At 42.3% G+C, this 15,481-nt stretch overlaps 1 protein-coding gene across 1 annotated transcript in view; it reads left to right on the plus strand.

Annotated features, from left to right (window-relative positions):
* The window catches only part of LOC125481056 (protein TASOR 2-like), an 80,358-nt gene that overhangs the window by 51,396 nt on the left and 13,481 nt on the right, over positions 1-15,481 (plus strand). Inside the window, exons 4-8 of the mRNA XM_048609996.1 lie at positions 72-328; positions 1,176-1,329; positions 9,406-9,511; positions 10,952-11,133; positions 14,199-14,321. Coding sequence (XP_048465953.1) covers positions 72-328; positions 1,176-1,329; positions 9,406-9,511; positions 10,952-11,133; positions 14,199-14,321 — 822 coding nt within the window. The remainder of the gene's footprint in view (positions 1-71; positions 329-1,175; positions 1,330-9,405; positions 9,512-10,951; positions 11,134-14,198; positions 14,322-15,481) is intronic.

The following is a 15,481-nucleotide window of genomic DNA, read 5'->3' on the forward strand; positions in this document are numbered from 1 at the left end:
CATTGCCCTTTTATTGCTGTTTTTCTTTTTCTGCCAAACAATGTTCAAAAATATTTACTTGTCATTTACAGGAACTAAATATCAAGGTCATAAACTTTACCTTCCATTCCATTGCATCTTGCCTTTCGATAATCGCCCATCAAGTTCAAATGAGCAGCCCTTTAAATTATTTTATTTGTTAATAATCCTATTGATATTTCAGGAATGTCTAAAGAACGAAGGACATGTGGAGATTGGACTGCTGGATCTCTCAGTGACACAGCCACATCATTGTGGCAAAGTGCTTATTATTATTAGAAATGAAGACATATCAGGACACCTGCACCAGGTGAGTGGCCCAGCAATTCACCTCAAACTGTAGGGGCTCTTGGGGTGCCATGGTAATGTCCCTACCTCTAAATCAGGAGGCTTGAGTTCAAATCCCACCTACTCTGGAGATGTGTAATAATATCTCTGAACAAGTTGGTTAGGAAAGTATCTTGCCTTAAACCAACACAACAAAGATTTTTTAATGGAAAGACATTTTCATAAAGGATATATACTTGAGCATAGAAAACGCAACCGCCTTGTTGTATCAGGTACAAGACTTACGAAGATCCCGGAAAGATCTTGTGTCAGATTCAATTTTGAAATATTATCATGGAATCATACATTACAAATAGGAGAACAATTGGCCAATCTTACTCGTGCCCACTCTTCTATCCAATTTGCTGCATTCCCCTGCTCTGTCCCTACAGTTCTGAAAATGGTTCCTTTTCCAGCTATACAGTTTGTTCTGCCAATTATCTCAAGTCTGTGTCCTCTAGTTACTGCACCCACTGTTAGTGGGAATGACGGATAATTATTAACACCTTTTGTTAAATCTTTCCTCAATCCTCCCAATTGCAAGGAGACCAATTGCAACTTCTCTGGGTTGCTCACACATGTTATCTATTAAATTCTTAAAGAAATCATTTTCTCATTGTAGTATGAATTTTGACGTGGAGCGATGCACACACATTTGGTTGGCACAGATTAAATAATTCTAACATTTCACAAGTTACCATTATATTCTGATGTTATATTTGTGATGATTTTTGTTGAAACAAATAATACACTTAACATGCTTTTGCCTTTTACGTGTGACATCATTACACGTATACTGGAATAATTTTTGTTTTGGGACCATTTCCTAGATTCCGCATTTATTGGCTCTGAAACAGATGCCATGTGTTCAGTTTGCTGGTGTGGATAGTGCGGAAGATATAAAAGACCAAACATTTCAAGAGTTATTTAGCTCTGGAGGTTTTGTTGTTTCTGATGGGACAGTGCTGAACAATGTAACTCCAGGTAGGTGCAATAGTTTTTAATGTGTACAACATTTCCTTAAGCAAAGTTAAGGCTATATTTCTCAACATGTTGACTATAATTCTTATCACTGTGTATTGCCTAAATATGAAACAAGCTTAAATTTAATTTTAATGATAAATAATTTTACAAAATTACAAAGCAATGTTGATTGTTGAAACTGGAAAGCTTTATTCCCTGAGCTGGTTGGCTTTAATTACTGGTGTAAAATGGGATTATTGATGATATATGGCACTTTTTGAATGTGAAATTTGTTAAATTAGAATAGCATTGTGCATGGTACTATTAAATGGCTTTCACAAAATCAAATAACTATTTCAGTAGCTTAAAAGGATATAGAGGAAATACCTTTAAAGGAGGGAGGCGGTTGTATCCGATCTACAAATTAGTTTACTTACAGGCTATCTTCTGGAAAGTCTGAGAGAATATGGAGTCACTGATTCAGGGGAAGGAGTGGAAAATGATAAAACTTGTATACATTGTGGTAACTGTAATCAGCTGCCAGACGGAAAGACTAATGCTCAGTTGTGGGAGTCTCTGTAAGATCAGACTATTCCAAATACAATGTAATGGTTGGTGCAAGCAGCCAATGTCAGGTGTGATTGATCGAAACTCTGTACCGTTATTAAATTTAAAAATTAATTTCAAGGCGAAAGCGGTCCTCTAGGTGGAGCAATCCCTAACTGCTACTCTCAGATATCCGTCGCTCCCCATTGAAATCCAATTGAATAGGGGTTCTTGTTCAGAAATTCCCTTCGCTACAGTAGGTTTTGCTACTTAAGAAATTTGAAATCACTATTTTTAAAAAAAAAATCAGACAAGAAGGAGAAAATGGCAGTAAAGAAACTGTTTCAAAGTAAAGGATACTTAATAAAAACATATTATTACAAACCATTATACTATAACTTTGAAATGAACTCTAGAAACTAAATGTATGGAGGTTTAAAGCATTTTTGTCTGAAATTCCTCCCATTTATTCTAGTGCTAGCATTAACCATGTCTTTTTTGCTGGTTTTGACATTCAAGGAATGTGAAGTTGAACAAATACTTTGGAACTGTTCTGAGATACTGAACTGCCATGTTCTAATGGGATAGTAAGGAAAGCTTGAGAGGCTGAATGGTGATTTTCTCTTCCTGTGTTATCATATATCTAAATAATTGGATTAATAACTTAGTTAAATTATTGGAGCAGGAAAACACAGGCTGATGAATTAATTATTTACATGGAAACATCAGCACCTAAGATTTGCCATCTTTTTTGTTTGGTCGTTCCTGTTTCTGTTCATGTTTAGTTTGTTATTGCAACTAAAAGTACCAACAGCATCAGCCAATGAGCTTGAACAGTAGAGATGGCTAATTAGCCTGAAAATGCTTCAGCCCGAATTGACATTACACCAGCACTCGCTGAGTCCACTCTCTCAGTAGACAGTATGCTTCCAGGTTCGGCATTGCTGTGTGGTAGCCCTGTCTCCAGGCCTATCTTCCATCAAAACTGGCCCCTTATTGGGAGGGTGAATTTATTGGCTTCTACAACTTCTACTTATGTAGCACACTTTAATGTGGCAAAATGCTCCCAAGGGTTTTTACAGGAGCATTATGAAACAAAATTTACAATGAATCACAGAAACATAGAAAGTAGGAGCAGGGAGTAGGCCATTCTGCCCTTTGAACCTGCACCACCATTCAATATGATCATGTAACTCAGTCCCCTGCTCCTACTTTCTCCCCATACCCTTTGATCCCTTTAGCCCTAAGAGCTATGTCTAACTCCTTCTTAAAAGAATTCAATATTTTGGCCTCATCTGCTTTCCCAAGGCTCACAGTTGTCTGGGTGAATTATTAGTTCCTCATCTCAGTTCTAAATGATCCAGCCCATATTATTGGACATGTGATTGTTACCCGTGACCAAAAACTTGGTCAAGCAGAAACAAAAACAGAGAAAAGCTCACCTGGTCTGGCGGCATCTATGGAGAGCAAGCAGAGTTAGCAGTTGATCTTCCCTGTCTTGCTGTCAACCATCCCTTTGTCTGCCTAACTTCTTTTTTTTTCTCTCTCTCTCTCTCTCTCTCTCTCTCTCTGGGCTCTGTCTCCACCTATCTGCTCACTCCTTTTCACCCCCACTTACCACCTTTTCATAGCTATTATCAGTTCTGAATAAAGATTACAACTGAACTCGAAATGTTAACTCTGGATTTCTCTCTCCACAGATGCTGCCAGGCCTGCTGAGTTTCTCCAGCATTTTCTGTAATTGTTTCAGATCTTCAGCATCCACAATTCTTTATTCTATTTTACTTGGTCAAGCAGGTTGGTTTTAATGACCATCTTAAAGAAGTATTTCAAATAATATCAGTCACATTAGACCAAGTCACATTAAGAGACAATAAAACAGAGGAGCAAATAACTGTCCAAAGAGAGAGGTCATAAAGGTCTGCAGCATGGAAACAGACCCTTCGGCCCAACTAGCTCATGCCGCCCAGTTTTCAGAATTAAACTAGTCCCATTTGCCTGTGTTTGGCCCATATCCCTCCATATTTATCCCATCTATGTACCTGTCTAAATGTTTCATAAGTGACAAAACTATACTAGCTTCTACCACTACCTCTGACAGCCTGTTCCAGACACTCACCACCCTCTTTGTGAAAAAAATTGCCCCCTGGACTCTTTTCTACCTCTCCCCTCTCAACATAAACCTATACCCTCTAATTTTAGACTCCCCCACCACGGATAAAAGCTATTGGCTATCAAATTGTGTATGCCTCTCATGATTATACAGACATCTATAAGGTCACCCCTCAGTCTCCTACACTCCAGGGAAAAAAAAAGTCCCAGCCTATCCAACCTCTTCCTACGCTATGAGTATTAAAGGAGGGATGTATTTAGAAATTTAAGGATATGAAGAATTGAAGGATATTTAGTCTTGGAGGGAGGGCAGGGTGGTTGAGGAACTAAGGGTAGTACTCCCTAGAATTTAGCTTAAAGAATGAATCGGGTATAAAGCATAGATTGCCCAGGTTGTGGATTCCAACAGGAGGCATGGTCTTTCAAAATTACAGCTAGAATTTTCAGGAGTAAATTAGGAAACCTTTTTAACCCAAAGGAGGGTAAAGGTTTGGAATTCAGTTCAGCAAACAAATGGTGATGCTAGATTAATGGTTAATTGTCTGCCTGAGATTGCAAGATTTCTGTTAACCCAAAGTATGAAAGGTTAAGGAAAGGCAGATATGTGGAGTTAGTTCACAGATCAACCATCATCCCTTTGAATTGTTGAACAAATTCTGAATGGTCTACTCTTGTTGTCATACCAGGAGAAAACTGGAAAGTTTGGGGCAAAGGAAGCCAAGGACTGAGCCGTCAATGTTGGGGTGATGAGAAACAGGGATATGCGTGAAGCCAGAGTTGGAGGAGCATAGAACAGAGCTCCTGGGAGATTGTAAGACACAGCAGAGATATCCTTGTATATTAATTTGGCTCTCCATTTTGTTGTGTTCATACTTCTCTTAATCACAGCTTCTAATGACATATTGGCTGTGTTTGATCTTGAAACAAAGAAAACTCTGCAGCAGAACAAAAGGATGTTAAGCTCGATCACAATTCTTTGCAGCAGTTTCACTGTAAAACAGAGGTTTTGATTATCAGGCAGTTCTCTTACTCCACCTCACTCCATTTTTTCTGCACCTTTTATATGTTATGGGAACAAAGGAACAGGTGTAGGCCATTCGGCCCCTCGAGCTTGTTCCGCCATTCAGTGAGATCATAACCTAACTCCATGTACCTGCTTTTGGCCCATGTCTCTTAATACCTTTTGCTTAACAAAAAAATTATCTATCTCAAATTTTAAATTAACAACTGATCCAGCATCTGCTGCTTTTTGTGGAAAAGAGTTCCAAGCATCTACCACCCTTTGTATCTAGGAGGGCTTCCTAACATTTCTCCTGAACGGTCTGGCCCCAATTCTCAAACTATCCCCTCTAGTTCTAGGATCCTCAACCAATGAAAATGGTTTATCATTACCTATCCTGTCCTTTCCTGCTAATATTTTGAAGGGGTTGAGAGAGATGCAGTTCTGTCCACTATATCAGTTAAATGTCTAATCTTTGTGTGCACACTGAAGGACAGAGCGCTAGCAGACTTCCTGATGTGGGGTATTGCAGTTTACACTGGTCTGCCAGACCTTAACATCTAATAATGTGCAGTTCCTAACAGGAATTACTGAAAAGTGTTGCTGAACGGGAATACATCCTACAGCAATACTCTTCCCCATCATTTCATTCAAATCATTGCCAATCGTTGGAAAAACTCATCTGGTTCACTAATATCCTTCAGGGATGGAAATCTGCCGTCCTCGCTTGGTCTGGCCTACAAGTGACTCCAGACCCACGGCAATATGGTTGACTTTCAAGTGCTCCTTGAAATGGCCTAGCAAGCCATTCAGTTGTACTAATCATGACAAAGTCTCAAAGAAATGAAACTGGATGAATCACCTGGCATCGACCTAGGCACTGGAAAAGACAACGGCAGAAACAGCCCTGTCGACCCTGCAAAGTCCAGTCTCACATAGCCTGACATAGTCATGCTCATGGAATCAAACCTTACAGACAATGTCCCAGACACCACCATCACCATCCCTGGATAAGTCCTGTCTCACCGGCAGGACAGATCAGCAGAGGTTGTGGTACAGTAGTATACAGTATGGACTGAGTTGCCCTGGGAATCCTCAACATTGACTCCACACCCTAGGCTTCAGGTTAAACATGAGCAAGGAAACCTCCTGCTGATTACCACATACCATCCTCCCTCAGCTGATGAATCGGTACTCCTCCATGTTGAACAACACTTGAAAGAAGTAGTGGGGATGGCAAGGGCACAAAATGTACTCTTGGTGGGGGATTTCAATATGTGCCAAGAGTGGCTCGGCAGCAGTATTACTAATCGAGCTGGTCGGGTCCTACAGGACATAGCTGCTAGACTGGGTCTGTGGCAGGTGGTGAGGGAACCAACAAGAGAGAAAAACATACTTGACCTCATCCTTACCAATCTGCCAGCTGCAGATGCATCTGTCCATGACAGTATCGGTAAGAGTGACCATTGCACAGTCCTTGTGGAGATGAAGTCCCACCTTCACATTGAGAATAACTTCCATAGTGTGTGGCACCATCACTGTGCTAAATGGGACAGACTTCAAACAGATCTAGCAACTCAAGCCTTGGCATCCATGAGGCGCTGTGGGCCATCAACAGCAGCAGAATTGTACTCCTGCACAATCTGTAACTTCATGGCCTGGCATATCCCTCACTCAACCATTACCATCAAGCCAGGGGAATCAACCCTGGTTCAATGGAGAGTGCAGGAGGGCATGCTAAGAGCTGCACCAGGTATAACTGAAGATGAGGTGTCAACCTGGTGAACCCACCAAACAGGACTACTTGCACACCAAACAGCAAAAGCAGCAAGTGACAAACAGAGCTAAGCGAGCCCACAATCAAAGGATCAGATTTAAGCTCTGCAGTCCTGCTACATCCAGTAATGAATGGTGGTAGAGGATTAAACAACTCACTGGAGGAGCAGGCTCCACAAATATCCCCATCCTCAATGATGGGAGAGCCCAGCACATCAGTGCAAAAGATAACGTTGAAGCATTCACAGCAATCTTCAGTTAGACGTGCCGAGTGGATGATCCATCTCGACCTCCTCCAGTGGTTCCCAGCATTACAGATACTAGTCCAAAGCCAATTCGATTCACTCTGTGTGATACCAAGGAATGGTTGGAGACACCGGATACTGCAAAGGCCACAGGCCCTGACAACATTCTGGCAAGAGTACCAAAGACGTGCTCCAGAATGTGCCATTCCCCTAGCCAAGCTGTTCCAGTACAGTTACAGCACTGGTATCTACCCGACAATATGGAAAATTGCCTAACTATGTCCTGTGACAAAAAGCAAGACAAATCCAAACTGGCCAATTACCACCCCATCAGTCTCCTCTCGATCATCAGTAAAGTGATGGAAGGTGTCATCAACAGTGCTATCAAACAGCACCTGCTCAGAAATAACCTGCTCAGTGATGCCCAGTTTGGGTTCCACCAGGATCACTCAGCTCCTGACCTCATTACAGCCTGGGTTCAAACATGAATTCCAGAGGTGAGGTGAGAGTGACAGCGCTTGACATCAAGGCTGCATTTGACTGAGTGTGGCATCAAAGAGCCCGAGCAAAACTGGAATCAATGGGTATCAGGGGACAAACTCTCCAGTGGTTGGAGTCATACCTGACACATAGGAAGATGGTTGTGGTTGTTGGTGGTCAGTCATCTCAACTCCAGGACATATCTGCAGGAGTTCCTCAGGGTAGTGTCCTAGGACCAACCATCTTCAACTGCTTCATCAATGACCTTCCCTCCATCATAAGGTCAGAAGTGGGGATGTTCGCCGATGATTGCACAACGTTCAGCACCATTCGTGACTCTTCAGATACTGAAGCAGTCCATGTTCACATGCAACAAGCTCTAGGCTTGGGCTGACAAGTGACAAGTGACAGGGAACAATCCTGCCACAAAAATGCCGGGCTTTGACCATCATCAAGAGACAATCTAACCACCGCCCCTTGACATTTCAATTGTGTTACCATCACTGAATCCCCCACTATTAACATTCTGGGGGTTACCATTGACCAGAAATTCAACTGGACTCACCACATTAACACAGTGGCTACAAGAGCAGGTCAGAAGCTAGGAATACTGTGGCAAGTAACTCACCTCCTGACTCCCCAAAGCCTGTCCACCATCTACAAGGTGCAAGTCAGGAGTGTGATGGAATACTCCCCACTTGCCTGGATGAGTGCAGCTCCAACAACACTCAAGAAGCTTGATTGGCACTACATCCACAATTATCCACTCCCTCCACCACTGACGCTCAGTAACAGCAGTGTGTACTATCTACAAGATGCACTGCAGAAATTCACCAAAGATCCATTGACAGCACCTTCCAAACCCACGACCAATTCCATCTTGAAGGACAAGGGCAGCAGCATAATGGGAACACTATCACCTCCAAGCCACTCACCATCCTAACTTGGAAATATATCGCTGTTCCTTCACTGTCACTGGGTCAAAATCCTGGAATTCCGTCCTTAAAGCATTGTAGGTCAACCTACACACATGGACTGCAGTGGCTCAAGAAGGCAGCTCACCACCACCTTCTCGAGCAACTAGGGACGGGCAATAAACGCTGGCCCAGCCAGCAGCGCCCACATCCCACAAATGAATACATTAAAAAAAAACCCACCATCACCAGGTACCCTAAAATTGAGAACAAGGTTCCAATTGTACTCAATTTAAACATGTTGCACTGTAATTTATCTGGAGTACTATGCACAGTTTTGATTCCCTTGAGTAAGAATGTAATTGCATTGGAGGCAGTTTATAGAAGGTTCACTAGATTAATTCCAGAGATGAAAGACTTGTCTCATGAGGGACAGATTGGTCTAAACTGCTCAATCAGCTTTCATTGTTTTCTACTTTTAAGAAGTATTGCTGAAAAGAAAGACATTTTGTCAAAGCTATTTGATTTGCAAGTTTCCAGAGTTTAGAAGAACGAGAGGAGATGTAATTGAGGTATTTAACATGCTAAAGGGGATTGACAAAGTAGACATAGAGTGTATGTTTCCCCTGTGGAATGAGATGTCATAATCTTAGGGTAACAGGTGGCAGATTTACAACAGAGATGAGGAGAAGTCACTTTTCTCAAATGTCTGTGAATCTGTGGAATTCACTACCTCAATAGTAAGGTGGGTGCTGGCAGACTGAATAAATTTAAAGGGGAGATAGGCTGATTTTTATGGAGTAATGGTTTAAAGGATTATGGAGAGCAGGCAGGAAGGTGGAGTTGAGGCCAAGATGATATCAGCTGTGATCATATTGAACGGTGGAGCAGGCTCAAGAGGCTGAATGGCCTACTCCGTAGTTAGTTCTTACATTCCTCCGTAATTGCCCAGATAAATGCACCTAACAAGCCCTACAGTCTCCAATCTTTTCATTGAGCAACTTTTTTACTTTTGCTCCGTCAGAATGCTTGCAACAGATTTCGTCTGTCCTGGAACAGCTGAACGCTCAGCATAACTGGAAGTGGATGATTCATTTCAAAGAACTCAAAAAACTGAAGGAGACGGCAAGGTTGGTTTGGTCTGAAGGTTCTGCCAGCTGCTGAACCTACTAGCAGTGGCAGTGGAGCCCTGATACTCCTCCAGTCAGGGAGAGTTGGCTTTTGGTCACTTCCTAGGGACTCTTTGTCTGGTTCCTGTGGGTAAGGGTGACAGGGAGAAGCAGTATGGTGTTAATCTGACCAGCTCCAAAGTGGGTAGATAAAGGCAACACTTCTTCCTTTACTTCTTGAAAACTGACTTAGTTGTGATTTACATTTTATGTATTTTCTAGTTGGCCTGTTAGGACCCCCCTCTAGAGTAGGTGGGACTTGAACCTGGACCTCCTGGCTCAGAGGTAGGGACACTACCACAGTGCCAGAAGAGACCTCCTCCTTAAGTTCTTAGATATTTTCTAATCAACCTGTTCAAAGATGTTATTACACACCTCTAATGCAGGTGGAACTTAAACCCAGGCCTCCTGGCTTAGAGGTAGGAACACTACCACTGTGTCACAGGAGCTCCTATTGAATTACACTTTTAGGAAACAAACACAATAATTTTAACCTATGTTCTTGGGAACACTGTAAGATTATGACCAGCCGCAAGGGTAAATTATTGCGTCCTAAAATGTGCCCAGATGTCAAAGTGATGTGAAGTAGGTTCTCTTAAAATGTCTGGAAATCATCCCTGAGCAGCAACTGTGGCTTAGATGGTGGCATTGCTTCCTCAGAATCACAATGTGGCGAATTCAAGTGCAGAGATGTCAGTGCAGATCTGAGGGTTACCTGATTCAGATAGGTATGAAAAATCGCATAGTACCATTTTGATGGAGCACAAGAGGGATTCTCCCCAGGCTGTGGCCCAATTTTTGTCAAAACCTGCAGGGCTGCCTGGTCATTCATTGAGTTTTTGTTTGTGTAATGTTGTTGTAGACAGGAGTTTGCCTGAAAACATTTTGACAAAATGAGTGGTGTGACGGAGCAGTGTTTAGCACTGCTGCCTCACAGCACCAGGAACCTGGGTTTGGTTCCTTGGGTGACTGTCTGAGTGGAGTTTGCATGTTCTCCCTGTGACTTTGTGAGTTTCCTCTGGGTACTCCAGTTTCCTCCCACAGTCCAAAGATATGCAGGCTAGGTGGATTGGCCATGCTAAATTGCATACTGTGTCCAGGGATGTGCAAGCTAGGTGGACTAGCCATGGGAAATGCAGGCTTATAGGGGTGGGTCTGGGTAAGAGGATTGGTGTTGATGCATTGGGCCGAATGGCCTACTTCCACAGTGTAGGGATCAGGCTTTTAACAGAAGCATTTCATTGACTGTAGAATACTTTTTAGATGTCCTGAGGATATGAAACATATTACCTAGCTGAATTGGCTTGGTTGCAAGGGACTATTTTGGTGAATGACATTTGAATTGTTCCATTTTACTGTTGGCCTCAGAATGTATTTACTTGCTTGTGTGTATTGATACAGAGAAGACAACACTGCAAAGAGAAAAGTTTCTCTGTTGACGCGGAAGATTGCAGCAAACCTTGTGGAAGTTCTCCCTTTCCACACGTGTGATTCCAGGTCCAGGGAGAAGCCTGACTATCTCAGCTGTCTCATGAAGCTGCAGGTTCAGAAAATAAGTTCCAGGTTTGCAGTGTTTCTTACAGGTGAGATATGACAGTATCGCTTGTAATGGGTGATGTGATGATCCTTAGAAGAATGAGAAGATATTGTTTGAAGTGAAAATTGAGATGGTTGATGGCTATTCATTTATAGTGCCTTGGACAGTAATTGTGAAACAAATTTTGCATTTAAGTTTTACTTAGAGGGGTGAAAGCAAACCCAATTTTTGAGAACACATCTGTATTCTCCACTGTCTCAAGCTAGCTGCAAGTCAAGACGGGTTACAACAAGCAAAAGCATATTGAAGTACTGACCAAAACCAGAATCACTGGCCTTTTGTAGTCTAGGCTTGGAATTTCCTCTGGAGGATAATCGAGGCAGCATCGGACCTTTTAAAAACACAAAAATTTGGGCCACGAAAGCTGATGAGAATGAATGGAATATTTACAGTAGAGCATTTGAAGGATCAGGCAGTAAGTGTGAAGCAGCAATGCTGCTACGTGCCCAGGAAGTGGAATGCATTGTCTTAAATCTTTTGTCATAGAATTGCACAGAAGTGATAACACAGAAAACAGAGCAATCAGGCCACCTGCTCTGTACTGATCTTGTTGCTTCACTTGAACTTGTGCTTACCATGCTTCATCCAACCTACCCTCATATTCCGCTAGGTATCCTTCCATCCATCAGAACATTCATGAATTCATCTATTGTTTTGGTTTAAAAGGCAAGACCAAATGGTTTTTCTAATATAGAAAATGAGGTTTGGTTTTATCCTGGGAAAAATGTTGCCAAAGAACAGAGATTTTAACCAAGAGTATCTAATGGGAATCAAAGGCTTAATGCACTCACGAGATCAGTAAAGGACCGTAGTTATTGATTGGAGAGAATCGTGAATAAAACTTTGTGTCTGCAGTAGAAAATAAACATTTGTCAGCAAATGAACAGCAATGAGAATTCACATTAATTAGTTACAGGAACTTGCATGCTTCATCGAACTAAATTGTAAGAATGTAACAACTGACATGATATTATCAGTGGAGTCAGCATTTTGGGTCCAAGCTGCCCTTTAGGTCTCTCCAAATGCAAATCTGTTTTTTGAAAAAATAAACCGAATGCTTCTGCCGCACACAGAATAAGTTGAGTTTATCTCACTTGGACCTAATCCCCATTCTGCCACTTGCCCACAATGTGAAGTACAGAAAAAGCGCATTTGGTGTCTGCTGATGTTTCTGCTCCACACCTCACCCTATAGAACATGGAACATAGAATGTAGAACATAGAACAGTACAGCATAATACAGGCTCTTCGGCCCACAGTGTTGTGCCGACTTACTATCCTACTAAGATCAATCTACCCTGCATACCCTACATTTTACTATCCTCCATGTGCCTATCCAAGAATCGCTTAAATGTCCCTAATGTATCTGACTCCACTACCACCGCCGGCAGCGCATTCCACACACCCACCACTCTCTATGTGAAGAACCTTCCTCTGACATCTCCCCTATACCTTCCTCCAATTACCTTAAAATTATGCCCCCTCGTAATAGTCATTTCCGCCCTGGGAAAAAGTCTTTGACTATCCATTCTATCTATGCCTCATCATCTTGTATACCTCTATCAAGTCACCTCTCATCCTTCTTCGCTCCAATGAAAAAAGCCCTAGCTCCCTCAACCTTTCCTCATAAGACCTGCCCTCCAGTCCAGGCATCATCCTGGTAAATCTCCTCTGCACCCTCTCTAAAGCTTCCACATCTTTCCTATAATGAGGTGACCAGAACTGAACAGAATATTCCAAGTGTGGTCTAACCAGAGTTTTATAGAGCTGCAGCATAACCTCACGGCTCTTAAACTCAATCCCCCTGCCAATGAAAGCCAACACACCATATGCCTTCTTTACAACCCTATCAACTATGGACGTCTGATCCTATCAATGCAGTGAACTCTTTCCTTGTCCCTCCTGACATTAGCTGGCTTCCCCTTAAATGTACCCATGCCATTCACCTTCTTAGAACAAGCAAGTTCCACATTATCATCACTCTCTGGGTGAAGATATTTCTTTGGTTAAGATTTATTAGTGACTAGAAATATTTGGGGCCCATCGTTTTGGACTGCTTCACAAGTAAAAGCAATGTCTCTGTATCCACTCTACCATCATTTTAAAGGGAGATATGCATGGAAAGTTCTTTACGCAGAGGGTGGTGGGTGCCTGGAACGCGTTGCCAGCGGAGGTGGTAGAGGCAGGCACGATAGCGTCATTTAAGATGCATCTAGACAGATACATGAATGGGCAAGGAGCAGAGGGATCAGATCCTTGGAAAATAGGTGACAAGTTTAGAAAGAGGATCTGGATCGGCGCAGGCTTGGAGGGCTGAAGGGCCTGTTCCTGTGCTGTAATTTTCTCTGTTCTTTGAAGCTTGAGGTATCATGTCATTTCCTGAGAAAAACAAAGATTGAGACATGACTCCAGTCTTTTCAGATTTAAGTATAGGGTCCAGGCTGACACTCAAAATAGGGTTTCACTGGGCGCTGCAGGTAGCAGGTGATAGGTGGGGTATTAATTGAAGTCCTATGTTTCTGGTGAACACCAGGTGTGATAATACAACATGGAAGAATAGTCATCTCCTGGGGTTGTGATCAACCTTCCTCCTTTCATGAGAAATATAAGGAAGGTATGAACTGGTCAGTGGTCTTGCCTGCTGTAGATTGCATTGGGTGTAGTTTCTGACCTTCCAAAATAAAACGTGACTGACCTTCCAAGAAGTGAATTAATGGTGAAGTGCTTTTGAAATGTTCTGAGGATGAATTCCAATACAATACTCAAAACTGAATTTGAAAGCTTTTTTTTTGTAGGAGGGTGCGGTGAGAAGGCAAATAATTGGAGTTAAGACACACTCCAGCCTCAATCTAAATGAATGGGGCCATAGTCTGATTAGCCTGTGTAACTACAAAAAAAAATTGTATTTTTCTTTCCTTTATAAAACAAAAGGAACTTCTTTTCAAATGTGCTGTCTTTTCATAAGAATGTCTTTTGAAAATGCGATCGTGAAGTGCTAATTTGCAAGCCAGTTAAAACAATAGTAAATTATGCTGCCTTGTCAATTTTTTAGGGAAACTTGAGAACCGAGATCTTTTCGCACAAAGTGGAATCCTTGTTACAGATGTAAACAGTTTTACTAAAGGTTTGAGAATGCTAACAACCTCTACACAGGACACTTTGGACACAGAAAATGGTAATTTATATAATTGATTTATAATTTATCGCTTTTTGATTTTTTTGCTGAAATTGGAAGGATTAGTCATTGTAGAAGTCTATATAATCAACAATGAGTTCATAGAAGCAAGTTCAAGCGACAGGGCTGGAGGGGAGAAAAGCAGAGATCACTCATAATGTCAGTAAGCTTCAAAGAACAGAGAAAATTACAGCACAGGAACAGGCCCTTCAGCCCTCCAAGCCTGCGCCGATCCAGATCCTCTTTCTAAACTTGTCACCTATTTTCCAAGGATCTGATCCCTCTGCTCCTTGCCCATTCATGTATCTGTCTAGATGCATCTTAAATGACGCTATCGTGCCTGCCTCTACCACCTCCGCTGGCAACGCATTTCAGGCACCCACCACCCTCTGCGTAAAGAACTTTCCATGCATATCTCCCTTAAACTTTTCCCCTCTCACCTTGAAATTGTGACCCCGAGTAATTGAGTTCCCCACTCTGGGAAAAAGCTTCTTGCTATCCACCCTGTCTATACCTCTCATGATTTTGTAGACCTCAATCAGGTCCCCCCTCAACCTCCGTCTTTCTAATGTAAATAATCCTAATCTACTCAACCTTTCTTCATAGCTAGCGCCCTCCATACCAGGCAACATCCTGGTGAACCTCCTCTGCACCCTCTCCAAAGCATCCACATCCTTTTGGTAATGTGGCGACCAGAACCGTACACAGTATTCCAAATGTGGTCGAACCAAAGTCCTATACAACTGCAACATGACCTGCCAACTCTTGTACTCAATACCCCGTCCAATGAATGAAAGCATGCCGTATGCCTTCTTGACCACTCTATCGACCTGCATTGCCACCTTCAAGGTACAATGGACCTGAACACCCAGATCTCTCTGTGCATCAATTTTCCCCAGGGCTTTTCCATTTATCGTATAGTTCACTCTTGAATTGGATCTTCCAAAATGCATCACCTCGCATTTGCCTGAATTGAACTCCATCTGCCATTTCTCCGCCCAACTCTCCAATCTATCTATATTCTGCTGCATTCTCCGACAGTCCCCTTCACTATCTGCTACTCCACCAATCTTAGTGTCATCTGCAAACTTGCTAATCAGACCATCTATACCTTCCTCCAGATCATTTATGTATATCACAAACAACAGTGGTCCCAACAC

The sequence above is a fragment of the Rhincodon typus genome, chromosome 22 (genome assembly GCF_021869965.1).
Source record: "Rhincodon typus isolate 14 chromosome 22, sRhiTyp1.1, whole genome shotgun sequence".
Taxonomy (NCBI): Eukaryota; Metazoa; Chordata; class Chondrichthyes; order Orectolobiformes; family Rhincodontidae; genus Rhincodon; species Rhincodon typus.